At 53.4% G+C, this 14,959-nt stretch overlaps 1 protein-coding gene across 1 annotated transcript in view; it reads left to right on the forward strand.

Annotated features, from left to right (window-relative positions):
* Positions 1–646: 646 nt before the first annotated feature.
* NCAN (neurocan) overlaps positions 647–14,959 on the forward strand; it is a 40,421-nt gene continuing 26,108 nt past the window's right edge. The window contains exons 1-6 of the mRNA XM_054465058.1: positions 647–753; positions 5,627–5,706; positions 7,590–7,991; positions 12,642–12,816; positions 12,927–13,054; positions 13,596–13,889. Of these exons, the coding sequence (XP_054321033.1) occupies positions 5,634–5,706; positions 7,590–7,991; positions 12,642–12,816; positions 12,927–13,054; positions 13,596–13,889 (1,072 nt within the window). The 5' untranslated portion in view covers positions 647–753; positions 5,627–5,633. The remainder of the gene's footprint in view (positions 754–5,626; positions 5,707–7,589; positions 7,992–12,641; positions 12,817–12,926; positions 13,055–13,595; positions 13,890–14,959) is intronic.

Below are 14,959 nucleotides of genomic sequence, written 5' to 3' on the forward strand. Positions count from 1 at the left end.
GCAGGGACATGCCTATGCCTCTGCATAAAGCAAAATTCTTCGTGTGTCAACAGCAGTACCCAGTCCATAGCTTGTGCTCCATAAATGCTGATCAGACAAAGGTGAATGAATGAATGATACAATCTGGGTGTAGTTGCTGGAAACAGCTCGGGAGTGTCACACACCTGGGCTTCCACCCTGCGTGCCTCTTACCAGCTGTGTGAACGAGGAGTCTCCCCGTCTCGTCCGTGCCTCAGTTTCCTCTCTGTAAATGGGGTAAACCAGTAATTGTAGCCAAAACTGCTTTGAACGTGAGTCCTGGAGAATCAGGCAGGGCGAGGTTTAAATCCCAGCTCTGCCTCTGTGCGCGACCTTGGGAAGCGACTTTGCCTCCTTGGGGCTCAGTTTCCCCACCTGTAAAATGGGACGGCCTCATCCTGGGGCATAATGGGGACTTTTAACGCGGTTCCTGGGGCAAAGAGAATGGGAGGAGAGTCGGTGCGGTCTTCTCTTGGGTGCGGTGAGTGTCCAAAAAATGAGCGGGGTGGGGATTTTAGGCAGGGGAGCCCCCTCCCTCGCGCAGCCAGAGGCCTCTGGCTGGCGGGGGCGCATGCGCAGAGAGCCCTCGCGGCCCCTTTATAAGCGCTGAGGCGGCGCTGGGGCGAGCGGAGCGCAGGGCGCAGGGGCTGGACCCGGCGCGGAGCTTGCTGAGCCGGAGCGCAGCGTCCTTTGTGCCGGGCGGCCGCCCCGGGATGCGTCCGAGCTAGGAGCCAGGTGGGGGATCCGTGAGGGGGCCGTGTTGGGGGAGAAGACTTCGGGATTAGAGACAGAGCTCGGGATTAGGGAGAGGACCTGAGACCAGGGAGAAGCCCCCAGAATGGGGAGGGGGCTGAAGCGGGGGAGGGGAACCCCGGGTTGAGGAGGGAGCGCAAACTGGGAGGGGGCTTGGGAATGTCAGTTGGACACACATTTGGGGAGGAAGGTTGTCCGCGGAATCCGGAGTCAACCCCCCGGTGGGGAGGGGGCCTGGCTGGGGGTGGGTCTCAGGGTTGGGGAGGGAGCAATGGGAAACAGGGCTAGGGGAGGGGCCCCCCGAGTTTGGAGAGAAGAGGACACCCAGATGCCGAATGGGGGACTCTGGAACAGGGCACCCCCGTATCTCAGCCGAGACACCCCAGGATTTTAAGTGGGGATTCCCAATTTGCGGATGAATGGAGGATTCCGGGCCGGAATGCGGTGGGGAGGGGGCCCCCAGATCACCCTGTGCCCAATGAAAGGGTATCTGCGCTGAGAGCGAACAGCCATGGGGAAGGGGCGCCCTGCCGTCTCCCTGTCCTTTTGGGTCAGGTCCGGTCACCACATTCTGACTCAGGGAGGAGGTCCTGGGGGTCCCCATCCCAACGTGGTTCCCCGTTATTCCCTTAGACCTTGGGTTGAGGTGTTGTCCCTTATCCCAGGGAACACACTGGGTGTCCCAGGTGAATGTTGGGTGGGGGTCCCCTAGACCCCCCAGCTATGGATCCCCAGGACCTGTGAGGGATACCAGCTCAGAGCGGGGGCTGTCCCCCAGCACCTTCACAGCCTCCCACGTCCTTACAGCATGACACAGACCCCTACCCCCACCCCCTTTAGTTCCACCTGTCCATATGGACACATGTGGAAGCCCTGGCTTGGTTTGGGGGCACAGGGGCTGGGAAGTAAGGGGCTGGGACCCCAGGCCCTGTCTGGGCAGGAGCGACCCCCATCCCTACGCGCGGGGCTTTGTTCCTCTCAGGCAGCATCAATGAGAAACAGCCAGGCCAGGGAGAGGGTTGGCTCTGGGCCCCAGCGGGGGACGTGGGGGCAGGGCAGGCAGGGAGGGGTGGGTGCACTGTGGGACCCCAGAACCCAGCCGTCGCGATGGCTGATGGACATTCTGAAATCAAAGTTCCCCCTCAAGGATATGGGGGTTTTGTGTGTGTGTCTGCCCCAGACAGGCGGGGAGGGGGAGTATGCCCAGGGGCTCTAGGGTCTCCTGTGAGTCTGATGTGACTGTGGTTGTGTCTTTGTCAGAAAACTTGTGCCGAGGGCCACATCACCATGTGGCAAAATGAGGGGTGCCCATCGGTCACCGAGGCCACATTTATCCATCTCGGTTTGTGCCAGGGGCTGGCATCGCTGTGTGAGTGAGGAGCTATGTCTGATGCTGTTCCGTTCATCAAGGGGTTTATGTGGGGGGTGCCCGAGACTGTGGGTGTGTGTCTTTGTGCAGAAGATACGCCGCCTGTCTTGTAAGTGCCCATATTGTCTCTCTTTGTTAATGTCACTGTGAATCTGTGTGACTGTGTGTTTCCCTGGGGTCTGTGTCTGGGGTGCGTGGCTGTGTGTGTCCCGCTTGTGTATCTGGAGGGGCCAAGGGTTGTTTCCATGCGGTTGGCAGTGTGCACCCTGGGCATGGGGGTGTGGGACGTGGTCTGTGTTCAGAGTTGGGGCGCTAACAGGGAAAGCTTGAGCAGGGGTTGAAATCCCCATGGGGAAGCCTGGGATGATGACTGAGCCCATCTCCCTTTCTCCTCCACGGAGTTCCACATTCACACCCGTGCACACTAATACACCCTGACTCTCAGGTCAGAAACACACACATGTGCGCACAGCCCTCTGCTGAGGGTCACTCAGACTCACACACATCCACAGATCACACTAGGTCCCATGTGCTCCACCCGGTGCACGGAGCTGCTGCAGGCTCACACACACAACATGCACACACCACATGGCACAACCGCCTGCACACCCTTGCCAGGACACAACACCCCGGACACACACCCAGTCACAAACACTCACAAATGCCCATTGGCAAACTCACCTTCACTCAGTGCTAATGGAGACTTGAGGTGGGGGTGAAGTGAAGGAGGGGACACACACACTTACACACACACACACTCTCACACACACACACACACACATTCACATGGATCCGAGCTGCCCCTCCTCCAGCACCCCGCAGGCCCCTGCTTGCATATGCATGAGGCTTGTACATTATTCATGAGGGCACGGGCCCCAGACAGCTGTGTAAATGCTCATCTCTGGCCGCCCTGGGGAGGAGGTATTTTAAGAGAAGGGTGTGGGTGTGTGAGGGTGCGAGTGGAAGGGAGTGGGAGGGTGTGTGTGGGGAGTGTGCACCTGAAACTGTGTCTGTCACCATGTTGGGCAACCTCAGTATATTTTTAGTGTATACATGAGGCTTTGTGTCTAAAGAGCTGTTTTTAAATTTAACATTTCTAGGACTTTGCAAGTCTTAGGTCATTTCATCCTCACAGTAGCTGTAGGCGGTACTTGCTGGATAATCTCCATTTTACAGGTGGGGAAACTGAGGCACAGAGAGATTGAAGCAGCTTGTCCCAGATTAGAGGCAGGGCTATCTGGATGTAGTCTGACCTCTTAACGGGGTGTGTGTGTGTGTGTGTGTGTATGTGTGTGAGAGAGAGAGAGAAACAGAGAGAATTATCTGGCCTTGTCCCCTCGTAAGGCCCTGCTGGGGGCAGGTGCAACCCGGAGTCCTGTCTCTCTCTAATACCTGACCAGGCCTGGAACAGCCATGAGGGGACCCCACACTTGCTCAGGGTTCCAAGGGGAAGAAATGAGAACAGCCTGAAATGAAGGCAGAGGTTGCTGAGGTTTGGTAGTTGGGAGCACTGGTCCAGGGTCTGGCCTTGACCTCTACCCTGCTGTGCAGCCTAAGGCGAACCTCTAGCCCACTCTGGTCCCTGAGGCATCGTGTTAGCAAGCAGGAGGCAGGGGAGGACCAGGTGGGCTTTGCCGCTGCGTTGCCGCCTGAGAGTTCAGCACCACGGACAGGTCCCAGGCCGGCCTCCCAGCAGGGGACTCTGGGAGCTGGGAAGGAGAACTGGGGAAAGGGACAGCTGTCACATACAGCCTCCCCTTCTGGACTCTGTTCACACCCCTTCCTCAGGGATAATTTCTTATAGGGGCGGGGAGCAAGGAATGGGTTTGCAGATGATGTTCTAATTTTCCATCTGCGCCCACCTCCTGAGCCCTGGTGACCGGGGTTCGCAGGAGTGGGAGGTTTTGGGGAGGGACCACCTCCCCAGGATTCCTAGTCTCTGGAAGAATGTGAAGTCAGGAAATGCACTGCTGTGTCCCAACGACTGGCATGGGCTTTGCTCACAGTAGGCGCTTAATAATTGTCCACTTTATCCCTATGGGTCCTAGCCCCTATAGGGAAATGGACCCACAACTGAAGATTCTCTGTGGGCCTAAGAAGCATCTTTGTTGAGCTGTGTGAAGTCAGGAGGAGGATGGGTGGGCAGGGGTGAGCCCCTTCCTCCAGCTTGGAGTTGGCGGCTCCTCCAAAATCCCAGAAACCAAGAATAGAATCTTGGTGACAACCAAATCCTGGAATTGAAGCTGCGAATCGTGTCAGCCAGCAAACCCAGATTAAAGGATGGCTTAGAGGCCAGCCTGCTGCCTGGACTGGGGATGCTGGGAGGACTGGGACAGACTGCTGCCCTCTAGGAGCCACCAGTCTGATGGAGGAGGCTGACTTGAAAAATGGTATTTCCGTCTTGGCTGTGTTAAGGTCAGTAATAATAATAGCAGCAGCTAAAATGTACCCCTTACTGCATGAGGCAGTTCTAAGCATTTTATATATATTGACTCATCCATTCCTTTCAACCACCTGATGTTATCCCCATCTGACCCACAAAGAAAGTAAGGCACAGAGAAGGTAAGCAACTTGCCCAAGATCACTCAAAAGGAACAGTGAGCCAATTCCAGATTTGATTCACTACAGCACCCAGGCTTCTGACCACAGACTTCATTGCTTGGATTGTTTTCTGTTGCTGTGTTGTGTTGTGTTTTGTTTTCAGTCTCACGCCATCACCCAGGCTGGAGTGTGGTGGTGGAATCATAGCTCACTGCAGCCTTGAACTCCTGGGCTCAAGCAATCCTCCCACCTCAGCCTCCTGAGTAGCTGGGACCGCAGGTGTGCGCCACCAAGCCCAGCTAATTTTTTTTTTTTTTTTTTTTTTGAGAGGAGTCTCACTCTGTCGCCCAGGTTGGAGTGCAGTGGCGCGATCTTGGCTCACTGCAACCTCCGCCTCGTGGGTTCAAGTAATTCTCCTGCCTCATCCTCCTGAGTAGCTGGGATTACAGGCGCCCACCACTGCGCCCAGCTAATTTTTGTATTTTTAGTAGAGACAGGGTTTCACCATGTTGGTCAGGCTGGTCTCGAACCCCTGACCTCGTGATCCACCCTCCTCGGCCTCCCAAAGTGCTAGAATTACAGGTGTGAGCCACCATGCCTGGCTGCTAATTTTTTTTAATAGAGGTAAGATCTCACTATGTTGCCCAGGCTGGTCTCAAGCTTCTGGCCTCAAGCAATCCTTCCACCTCAGCCTCCCAAAGTGCTGGGACTGTAGGCATGATCCACCGCGTCCAGCCACTGCTTGGATTCTGAGGTCAAGTGGCCCTGGGTTCGAATTCTGGCTCAGCCCTTTGCCAGCTCCTTCTGTGACCTATAATAACACACTGGTCTCTCTGAGCCCTGGTTTCCTGATCTGTAGAGTGGGGGAGTTTGGTCCTGCAATGCTGAATATCTGGGAGGGTTGGGCTGTGGCTCACTCCTCCCTCCCTCTCCATTTTGTTCCAGATCCAGGATGGGGGCCACGTTTGTCTGGGCCTTGGGCCTTTTGATGCTGCAGATGCTGCTGTTTGTGGCTGGGGAACAGGGTGAGTTGGTTTGTGGAGAGGGAGAGATTGGGGTCTGGGGGATGGACAAGATGGGGCAGCTTTTGAATTCCAGAGCCTTCTCCTGCTGGTCTCCTGGCATGGGCTAGAGAATAAAATGAGAATAGATTTTAAAAGGTCTTTGAACAGTCAAAAGCGAACAAGATACCTAAGAGGTTATTTTTAGTCATTGTCAGCAGAAGCTGGAGATTCCCGCCTCTCATCGTTTTGCTCAGATGAACTGGAGAGAAAGAAAGAAATGAGAATAGTGCAGAGATTGATTAGTGATGTCTGCCAAGGGTGGAGCGATGGAAATAAAGGTCTGTGTCCCTCTACTGGTGGTCAAGAGCCCAGGTTTTAGAAATCCCTCACAGATTTGGTCTGTGACCTTAGGCAAGTATAATTATTTCTCTGAACTTCAGTTTCCTCAACTCCCCCCAAAGAGAATGAGACTTTGCTACTCTGCAGATGGTTATGAAAATCAAATGAGCTGATTGCTATAAAGTGCCTGTTATAAAGACGGTACTCCACAAACACCATTTCCTTTTCATTAGCTGTCTCTTGCTTTACCTTTCAGAAAAACTGGGGCTCAGGGAAGGAAAATGCCTCTCCCGGGGCCATACAGTGAGTCAGTGGCACCGGAGTGAAATCCCTGTCCTTATAAAAATAAAGTGAGGGGCTAGGCACAGTGGTTTATGCCTATAATTCTAGCACTTTGGGAGGCTGAGGCAGGCAGGTCACTTGAGGTCAGGGGTTCCAGGCTAGCCTGCCTAACATGGTGAAACTCTGTCTCTACAGAAAATACAAAAATTAGCCAGGTGTGGTGGCACATGCCTGTAATCCCATCTTCTCGGGAGGCTGAGGCATGAGAATCGCTTGAACCTGGGAGGCAAAGGTTGCAGTGAGCCAAGATCATGCCACTCCACTCCAGCCTGGGTGACAGAGTCACACTCAAAAAAATAATAATAAGGCTGGGTGTGGTGGCTCAGCCCTATAATCCCAGAACTGTGGGAGGCCAAGATAGGTGGATCAGTTGAGGTCAGGAATTGGAGGCCAGCCTGGCCAACACGGTGAAACCCATCTCTACTAAAAATGCAAAAATTAGCCAGGTGTGGTGGCACGCACCTGTAATCCCACCTACTGGGGAGGCTGAGGCAGGAGAATTGCTTGAACTTAGGAGGCAGAGGTTGCAGTGAGCTGAGATCATGCCACTGCACTCCAGCCTGGGAGATGGAGCGAGACTCCATTTCAAAAGTATAAATAAATAAAATAATAATAATAATAAGGGGCTGGGCACAGTGGCTCATACCTATAATCCCAGCACTTTCTGGAGGCTGAGGTGAGAGGATTGCTTGAGCCTAGGAGCTTGAGGCTGCAGTGAATCATGATCGTGTCACTGCATTCTACCCTGGGCGATAGAGTGAGACTCAATCTCTAAAAATAGTGTTGTTTTGTTTTTTGAGATGGAGTTTCGCTCTTGTTGCCCAGGCTGGAGTGCAATGGTGCGACCTTGGCTCACCGCAACCTCTGCCTCCTGGGTTCAAGCGATTCTCCTGCCTCAGCCTCCCGAGTAGCTGGAATTACAGGCATGTGCCACCACACCCAGCTAATTTTGTATTTTTAGTAAAGACAGGGTTTCTCCATGTTGGTCAGGCTGGTTTCAAATTCCTGACCTCAGGTGATTTGCCCGCCTCGGTCTCTCAGAGTGCTGGGATTACAGGCATGAGCTATCGCGTCTAGCCACTGCTTGGATTCTGAGGTCAAGTGGCCTTAGCTTCAAATTCTGGCTCAGCCCTTTTTAAAATTTTTTTTAAAAGAGGGAAATAGTAGTCCCTGCTTGGTTCTTGCCTCTGAATCAGGCCCTCTTTCCACCTTCTTCAACCCAGGCACACAGGATATCGCCGATGCCAGCGAAAGGGGGCTCCACATGCAGAAGCTGGGGTCTGGGTCAGTACGGGCTGCGCTGGCGGAGCTGGTGGCCCTGCCCTGTCTCTTTACCCTGCAGCCACGGCCAAGCGCAGCCCAAGATGCCCCTCGGATAAAGTGGACCAAGGTGCGGACTGCGTCGGGCCAGCGACAGGACTTGCCCATCCTGGTGGCCAAGGACAACGTCGTGAGGGTGGCCAAAAGCTGGCAGGGACGAGTGTCACTGCCTTCCTACCCCCGGCGCCGAGCCAACGCCACACTACTCCTGGGGCCACTCAGGGCCAGCGACTCTGGGCTGTACCGCTGCCAGGTGGTGAGGGGCATCGAGGATGAGCAGGACCTGGTGCCCTTGGAGGTGACAGGTCAGTTGGGGGCAAAGGAGGGGCCGGGGGCCTGGGAGAGGGAGGGCTGAGCCTGGAGCCCACCCACTGAATGTCACCTTAGAAATCACTCCCTGAGACCTGGCCTGGTGTCTCATGCCTGTAATCCCAGCACTTTGGCAGGCCAAGGCAGGTGGATTGCTTGAGCACAGGAGTTCGAGACCAGCCTGGGTAACATGGTGAAACCTCGTCTCCACAGAAAATACAAAAATTAGCCGGGCATGGTGGCATATGCCTGTAGTCCAGCTACTTGGGAGGCATAGGTGGGAGGATCATTTGAGATCGGGAGGTTGAGGCTACTCCACTCCAGCCTGGATGACAGAGGGAGACTCTGTCACAAAAAAAAAAAAAAAGGAAAGAAATCACTCTCTGAACAGGGATTCCCTTTCAATTCTTCTGATAAAGTCATAAAGTCTTTATGGTGCCTATAATCTGAGTACTTTGGGAGGCCGAGGCGTGTGGATCAGTTGAGGTCAGGAGTTTGAGACCAGCGTGGCCAACATGGTGAAACCTCGTCTTTAAAAAAAAAAAAAAAAAAAATTAGCCAGGCATGGTGATGCATGCCTGTGATCCCAGCTACTTGGGAGGCTGAGGCAGGAGAACTGCTTGAACCCAGGAGGCGGAGGTTGCAGTGAGCTGAGATCGAGCCACTGCACTCCAGCCTGGGCCACACAGCGAGACTCTGCCTCAAAAGAAAAAAAAAGTCTGTATCGGTATGGGTACTATCTTGTCTTTAACACCTCTCTTTTTTAGCTGTGAGAGAGGAGTCTCCAGCTCAGACTTCTGGGGGCCACAATATCTAGGCAGGATTTTTGTTTGTTTGTTTTGAGATGGAGTCTCACTCTTGTTGCCCAGGCTGGAGTGCAGTGGTGCTATCTAAGCTCACTGCATCCTCCGTCTAGGCAGGATTTTGCTTGGAGTCAATTTTATGGTTATCTGATTTTATGTAAGACAAAGGATACTGGCTTTCTATTTAAAATAGAAATAAAAAATTCCTTGTAAAATAAGCTTAAGTTTTTTTCTAAGTGAGGCAATTTTTAAAAAGTAAGCTAATTAAAAATGTATATTAAATATTAAGCAGGAACAATTCTTAAATACCTGTTTAACCAATTCTTTTTTTTTTTTTTTTTTTTGAGATGGAGTCTCGCTCTGTCGCCCAGGCTGGAGTGCAGTGGCACGATCTCAGCTTATTGCCAGCTCCGTCTCCCGGGTTCACACCATTCTCCTGCCTCAGCCTCCTGAGTAGCTGGGACTACAGGCGCCCGCCACAGCGCCTGGCTAATTTTTTGTATTTTTAGTAGAGACGGGGTTTCACCGTGTTAGCCAGGATGGTCTCGATCTCCTGACCTCGTGATCTGCCCACCTTGGCCTCCCAAAGTGCTGAGATTACCAGGCGTGAGCCACTGCGCTGGGCAACCAATTCCTTTATTAAATTCTTCTTGTTGAGCTGCGTGTGGTAGTGCACACCTGTAGTTTCAGCACTTTGGGAGGCTGAAGAGGAAGGGTCGCTTGAGCCAGGAATTCAAGACCAGCCTGGGCAACATAGCAAGACCCTGTCTCTATTAAAACAAACAAACAAACAAACAAAAAACGGGGATGGGGGCCCAGTGGCTCATGTCTGTAATCCCAGCACCTTGGGAGACCAAGGCAGGAGAATCACTTAAGCTCAGGAGTTTGAGATCAGGCTGGGCAACACAGTGAGACCTTGTCTATACAAAATTCCAAATTCCAAAACATTAGCCAGGCATGGTGGTGTGTTCCTGTAGTCTTAGCTACTCAGGAGGCTGAGGTGGGAGGATTGCTTGAGTCCCAAGAGATCGAGGCTGCAGGGAGCCCTGATCATGCCACTGCACTCCAGCCTGGGCAACAGAGCAAGACCCTGTCTCAAAAATAATAATAATATGGCTGGGTGCGGTGGCTCACGCCTGTAATCCTAGCATTTTGGGAGGTCGAGGCGGGTGGATCATGAGGTCAGTAGTTCGAGACCAGCCTGGCCAAGATGGTGAAACCCCTTCTCTACTAAAAATACAAAAATTAGCCGGGCATGGTGGCACATTCCTGTAACCCCAGCTACTTGAGAGGCTGAGGCAGGAGAATCGCTTGATCCCAGGAGGTGGAGGTTGAGGTGAGCCGAGATCGCGCTATTGCACTCCAGCCTGGGCAACAAGAGCGAAACTCCGTCTTAAAAAAAAAAATAATAATAATACAACTAAATAAGCCAGATGTGGTGGCTCACACCTCTAATCTCAGCATTTTGAAAGACTAAGGCAGGACGATTGCTTGAGCCCAGGAGTTCAAGACCAGCCTGAGCAAGATGGTGAGACCCCGTCTCTACAAAATTTTAAAAAATATATTAGCAGGGCATGCTAGTGTGCGCCTGTAGTCTCAGCTCGTCAGGAGGCTGAGGTGGGAGGATCACTTGAGCCTGGAAGGTTGGAAGCTGCAGTGAGCTGAGATCGCACCACTGCACTTCAGCCTGGGTGACAGAGGCAGACCCTGACTCAAATAAATAAATAAATAAATGGTCAAAAACTAAAAATAAAGAACAGGGTTTGGCACACAGTAGATGCTCAATAAATGACTCAGTGAATGGATTATTGTACAGCAAACATCCTGTGGACTCCTGCTGGGAAACCTGTTTCCCTTAACTTACATTGACCTTGGGCAAGTCCCTGATTCCTGTCTTGGGGCTTAACCTGCATGCCCCCAAACTGTGAACTGGGGACACAGTGTCTTATCACATAGTTTATGGAGTCAACCAGTCATCCCCTTTCAGAGGCCTCATTTCTGAAAATTGATAAAAGCTCATAACAACAACAACAACAAAACTGATTGGTGGTGAGGCAAGTGAATTCCACATCTAGGTAACTTCAATTTCATTCATTCAGCCAAACTCTTTTTGTTGTTGTTTGAGACAGATTCTCACTCTGTCACCCAGGCTGGAGTTCAGTGGTGCGATCTTGGCTCACTGCAACCTCTGCCTCGTGGGTTCAAGCGATTCTCCTGCTTCAGCCTCTGGAGTAGCTGGGATTACAGGTGCACACAACCACACCTGGCTAATTTTTGTATTTTTAGTAGAGACAGGGTTTCACCACATTGGCCAGGCTGGTCTCCAACTCCTAGCCTCAAGCGATCTGCCTGCCTCGGTCTTCCAAAGCGCTGGGATTACAGGCGTGAGCTGCTATGCCTGGACATTCAGCCAAACATTTATTGAGCACCTACACGGTACTGGTCCAATGCTGAGGACACAGGGCTCTCAGTTGGATAAGACGGAGCAAAGTGTTTCATTTCATTGTCTTGTTCAGCCATTTCTTTCATCCCTAAATCAGAATTTGAATCACAGTGAGCCTGTTACGGGTGCTTCACATCCTGGCTTACATGTCACCTCCTCCAGGAAGCCTTCCAGGACCACATTTCTAGGCCAGGCAAGAACCACATTTGGGCTGGGCGCAGTGGCTCACGCCTGTAATCCCAGCACTTTGGGAGGCCGAGGTAGGCGGATCACGAGGTCAGGAGATCGAGACCATCCTGGCTAACACGGTGAAACCTGTCTCTACTAAAAATACAAAAAAATTAGCTGGGCGTGGTGGCAGGCGCCTGTAGTCCCAGCTACTCGGGAGGCTGAGGCAGGAGAATGGCATGAACCTGGGAGGCAGAGCTTGCAGTGAGCTGAGATCCCGCCACTGCACTCCAGCCTGGCGACAGAGTGAGATTCCATCTCAAAAAATAAATAAAATAAAATAAATAAATAAATAATAAATAAATAAATAAACAAGAACCACATTTGGTCTCCCATTGCTGCCTGTGCTTCCCTTTCAGCGCAAGCACTTAATTCCTAAAAGCAGAAACTCTCTGTCAGCCTTCTCCACACCTCCTGCTACCTCCAGGGCCTAACCCTGGGCATGAAGAGTGCTATCTTTGGAGTCAGATCTCTCTGAATTTGAATTCTGGTTCTGTTTCTTATTTGCTGCGTGGGCCTGGACCTGTCCCTCAACCTTTCTGACCCAAGTTTCCTCCTCTGGAACAATCAGATTTGTTGTAAGAGTTCAATAAGATAATGCTTATAAATGCTTTTCTTTTTTTTTAATGTTTTAGTTTTTTTGAGATGGAGTCTTGTTCTGTCTCCCAGGCTGGAGTGCAGTGGCTCAATCCCGGCTCACTGCAACCTCTGCCTCCTGGGTTCAAGCGATTCTCCGGCCTCAGCCGCCTGAGTAGCTGGGATTACAGATGCGTGCCACCACGCCCAGCTATTTTTTGTATTTTTAGTAGAGACAGGGTTTCACCATGTTAGCCAGGCTGGTCTCGAACTCCTGACCTAAAGTGATCCGCTCACCTTGGCCTCCCAAAGTGCTGGGATTACAGAAGTGAGCCACCATGCCTGACCTGCCGTAAATGCTTTTCACATTGTAAATATTTGCTAACTTGTAACCCTTTATGGCCATTGTTATCAGTTTCCTTATCTGTAAAACGGGGGCATATGGATCTTGCTCCCCACCCTCGACCCACACTGTGCCTGGCGCTAGGTCTATTATTATCAGACAGGGGTGGGGGGTCATTCTGCAAGAGGTAGGTCTGTTCTTGAAGATTCCAGCATAAGTTGACTGTCCCCCCATCCTGGATGTTCCCCCACAGGTGTTGTGTTCCACTACCGGGCAGCCCGGGACCGCTATGCACTGACCTTCACTGAGGCCCAGGAGGCCTGCCGTCTCAGCTCAGCCATCATTGCAGCCCCTCGGCATCTACAGGCTGCCTTTGAGGATGGCTTTGACAACTGTGATGCTGGCTGGCTCTCTGACCGCACTGTTCGGTGAGGGGGATACACAGGGCAGGGAGATGAAGACTAGCCCATGGGGAAGGAGGTTCCTTGGGAGCTCCAGGAGCACACATCTGAGAAGGCCCCTCCCCTTGTGTTGTCAGGTATCCTATCACTCAGTCCCGTCCTGGTTGCTATGGCGACCGTAGCAGCCTTCCAGGGGTTCGGAGCTATGGGAGGCGCAACCCACAGGAACTCTACGATGTGTATTGCTTTGCCCGGGAGCTGGGGGGTAAGTCTGGGACTGGCAGGACCCGGCCCCTCTGCCTCTCTTTGAGCCTCTATTATTCTCCCCAACTCCCATCCTCCCGGGTCCTTATGCAACTCCCCTGTCTTATACCTCCCTAAACCTGCAACCAAGACATGATTCCACTCATTTTCTGAGCTTTCCATGCCTCCCTGAGTCCCCCTCCCTCCCTTTGCCCCCTTCCTCTCTCTGATCCTCTTTCCCTCTCTAATCCCCTGTCCCCTGCCTGCCTCCCTGTCCCTATCCCCTTCCTCCCCTGTGAGCCCCCTTCACTAAGCCCCTCCCTCTCTCTGAAGCCCGACTTGCCCACGGGCCTGAGTTACTCCATTTGTAAAAAGGCTTAGCTCTGCATGAGAGGTAAGGACAAGGATGGTCCCAGAGCTGGACGCACAGCTGCGGTTGTCACCGCCTCTTCTGACCACCACCCTAACACGTCCAGGTCGGAACTACTTGGAGTTGAACCCACTTCCTGGGCTCCAGGGAAGGGTTCCCCAGCCCCCCTGACCTCCACCCGCCCCTCCCACAGGCGAAGTCTTCTACGTGGGCCCGGCCCGCCGCCTGACACTGGCCGGCGCGCGTGCACAGTGCCGCCGCCAGGGTGCCGCGCTGGCCTCGGTGGGACAGCTGCACCTGGCCTGGCATGAGGGCCTGGACCAGTGCGACCCGGGCTGGCTGGCCGACGGCAGCGTGCGCTACCCGATCCAGACGCCGCGCCGGCGCTGCGGGGGCCCAGCCCCGGGCGTGCGCACCGTCTACCGCTTCGCTAACCGGACCGGCTTCCCCTCACCCGCCGAGCGCTTCGACGCCTACTGCTTCCGAGGTGCGTGCGTCCCCTGGTGGCCGCGCCCCCAGGGCTTTCACTTTGGCGAAGGCCACGTCCCTAAAAACCTCGCCAAGACAAGGGAGAGACACGTGGAAGCTCGCTTTGTGATAAGCCACGTCCCTGAGTGAGGGCCACGCCCCCGGGTGAAGGCCACACCCCTTACGACAAGTCTTTCCCTAGGAGCCCCGTCCTGGGGAAAGAACAGGGCTCCAGAGGAGGCCACTCTGGTGGGGAGTCACCTTTGCTGGGTGGGCTGTATCTCCTGAGGTCCGGAGGCCCCATAACCTTGAAAGACAAGCCCCTGGGTGGGGCATACTCTACCTAGAGCCACGCCATACGCAGACACACCCCCGTGAAAGAGATAATGCCTCAATTGGCCACCTCTGGGCTCCACACCGGATGTGGGAGCAGGGATGACACTCGCCCTTGTTGGGGGGCAGTGGGGACAGCTTTGGAAGCTGCAAGCATCAACCCCAAGGAGTCAAGTCCTCTAAGTAAGCTGCCCCAGTCCTGGCATGGGCATACCATGCCCACGGGGCACCACCTGTACCAGGGGAGGATCCGTCACCAAGGTTGAGTTGAACCCCTCAACAGGCAGACCCAAATTCATGAGAGTTGGACACTGCCTGAGCTTTGCCCATGAGCCAAATTGTCTTTTTTTTTTTTCTTTTGAGACAGAGTCTCTCTGTCACCCAGGCTGGAGTGCAGTGGTGTGATCTCGGCTCACTGCAACCTCCACCTCCCATGTTCAAGCGATTCTCCTGCCTCAGACTTTGGAGTAGCTGGGACTACAGGAATGCGCCACCACGCCCAGCTAATTTTTGTATTTTTAGTAGAGACGGGGTTTCACCATGTTGGCCAGGCTGGTCTTGAACTCCTGACCTCAAGTGATCCACCCGCCTTGGCCTCCCAAAGTGCTGGGATTACGGATGTGAGCCACCGCGCCTGGTCCAAATTCTCTTGAGTCCTCACTGCAGCCAGTTGACTCTGACACTGATAGTGGCTCAGGTGGTCCCCAGCCTGAACAGTGGAGGTGAAAACTTTGCACTTCCCTCTCCCAGGCTGGG

This window comes from Pongo pygmaeus, chromosome 20 (assembly GCF_028885625.2).
Source record: "Pongo pygmaeus isolate AG05252 chromosome 20, NHGRI_mPonPyg2-v2.0_pri, whole genome shotgun sequence".
NCBI lineage: Eukaryota > Metazoa > Chordata > Mammalia > Primates > Hominidae > Pongo > Pongo pygmaeus.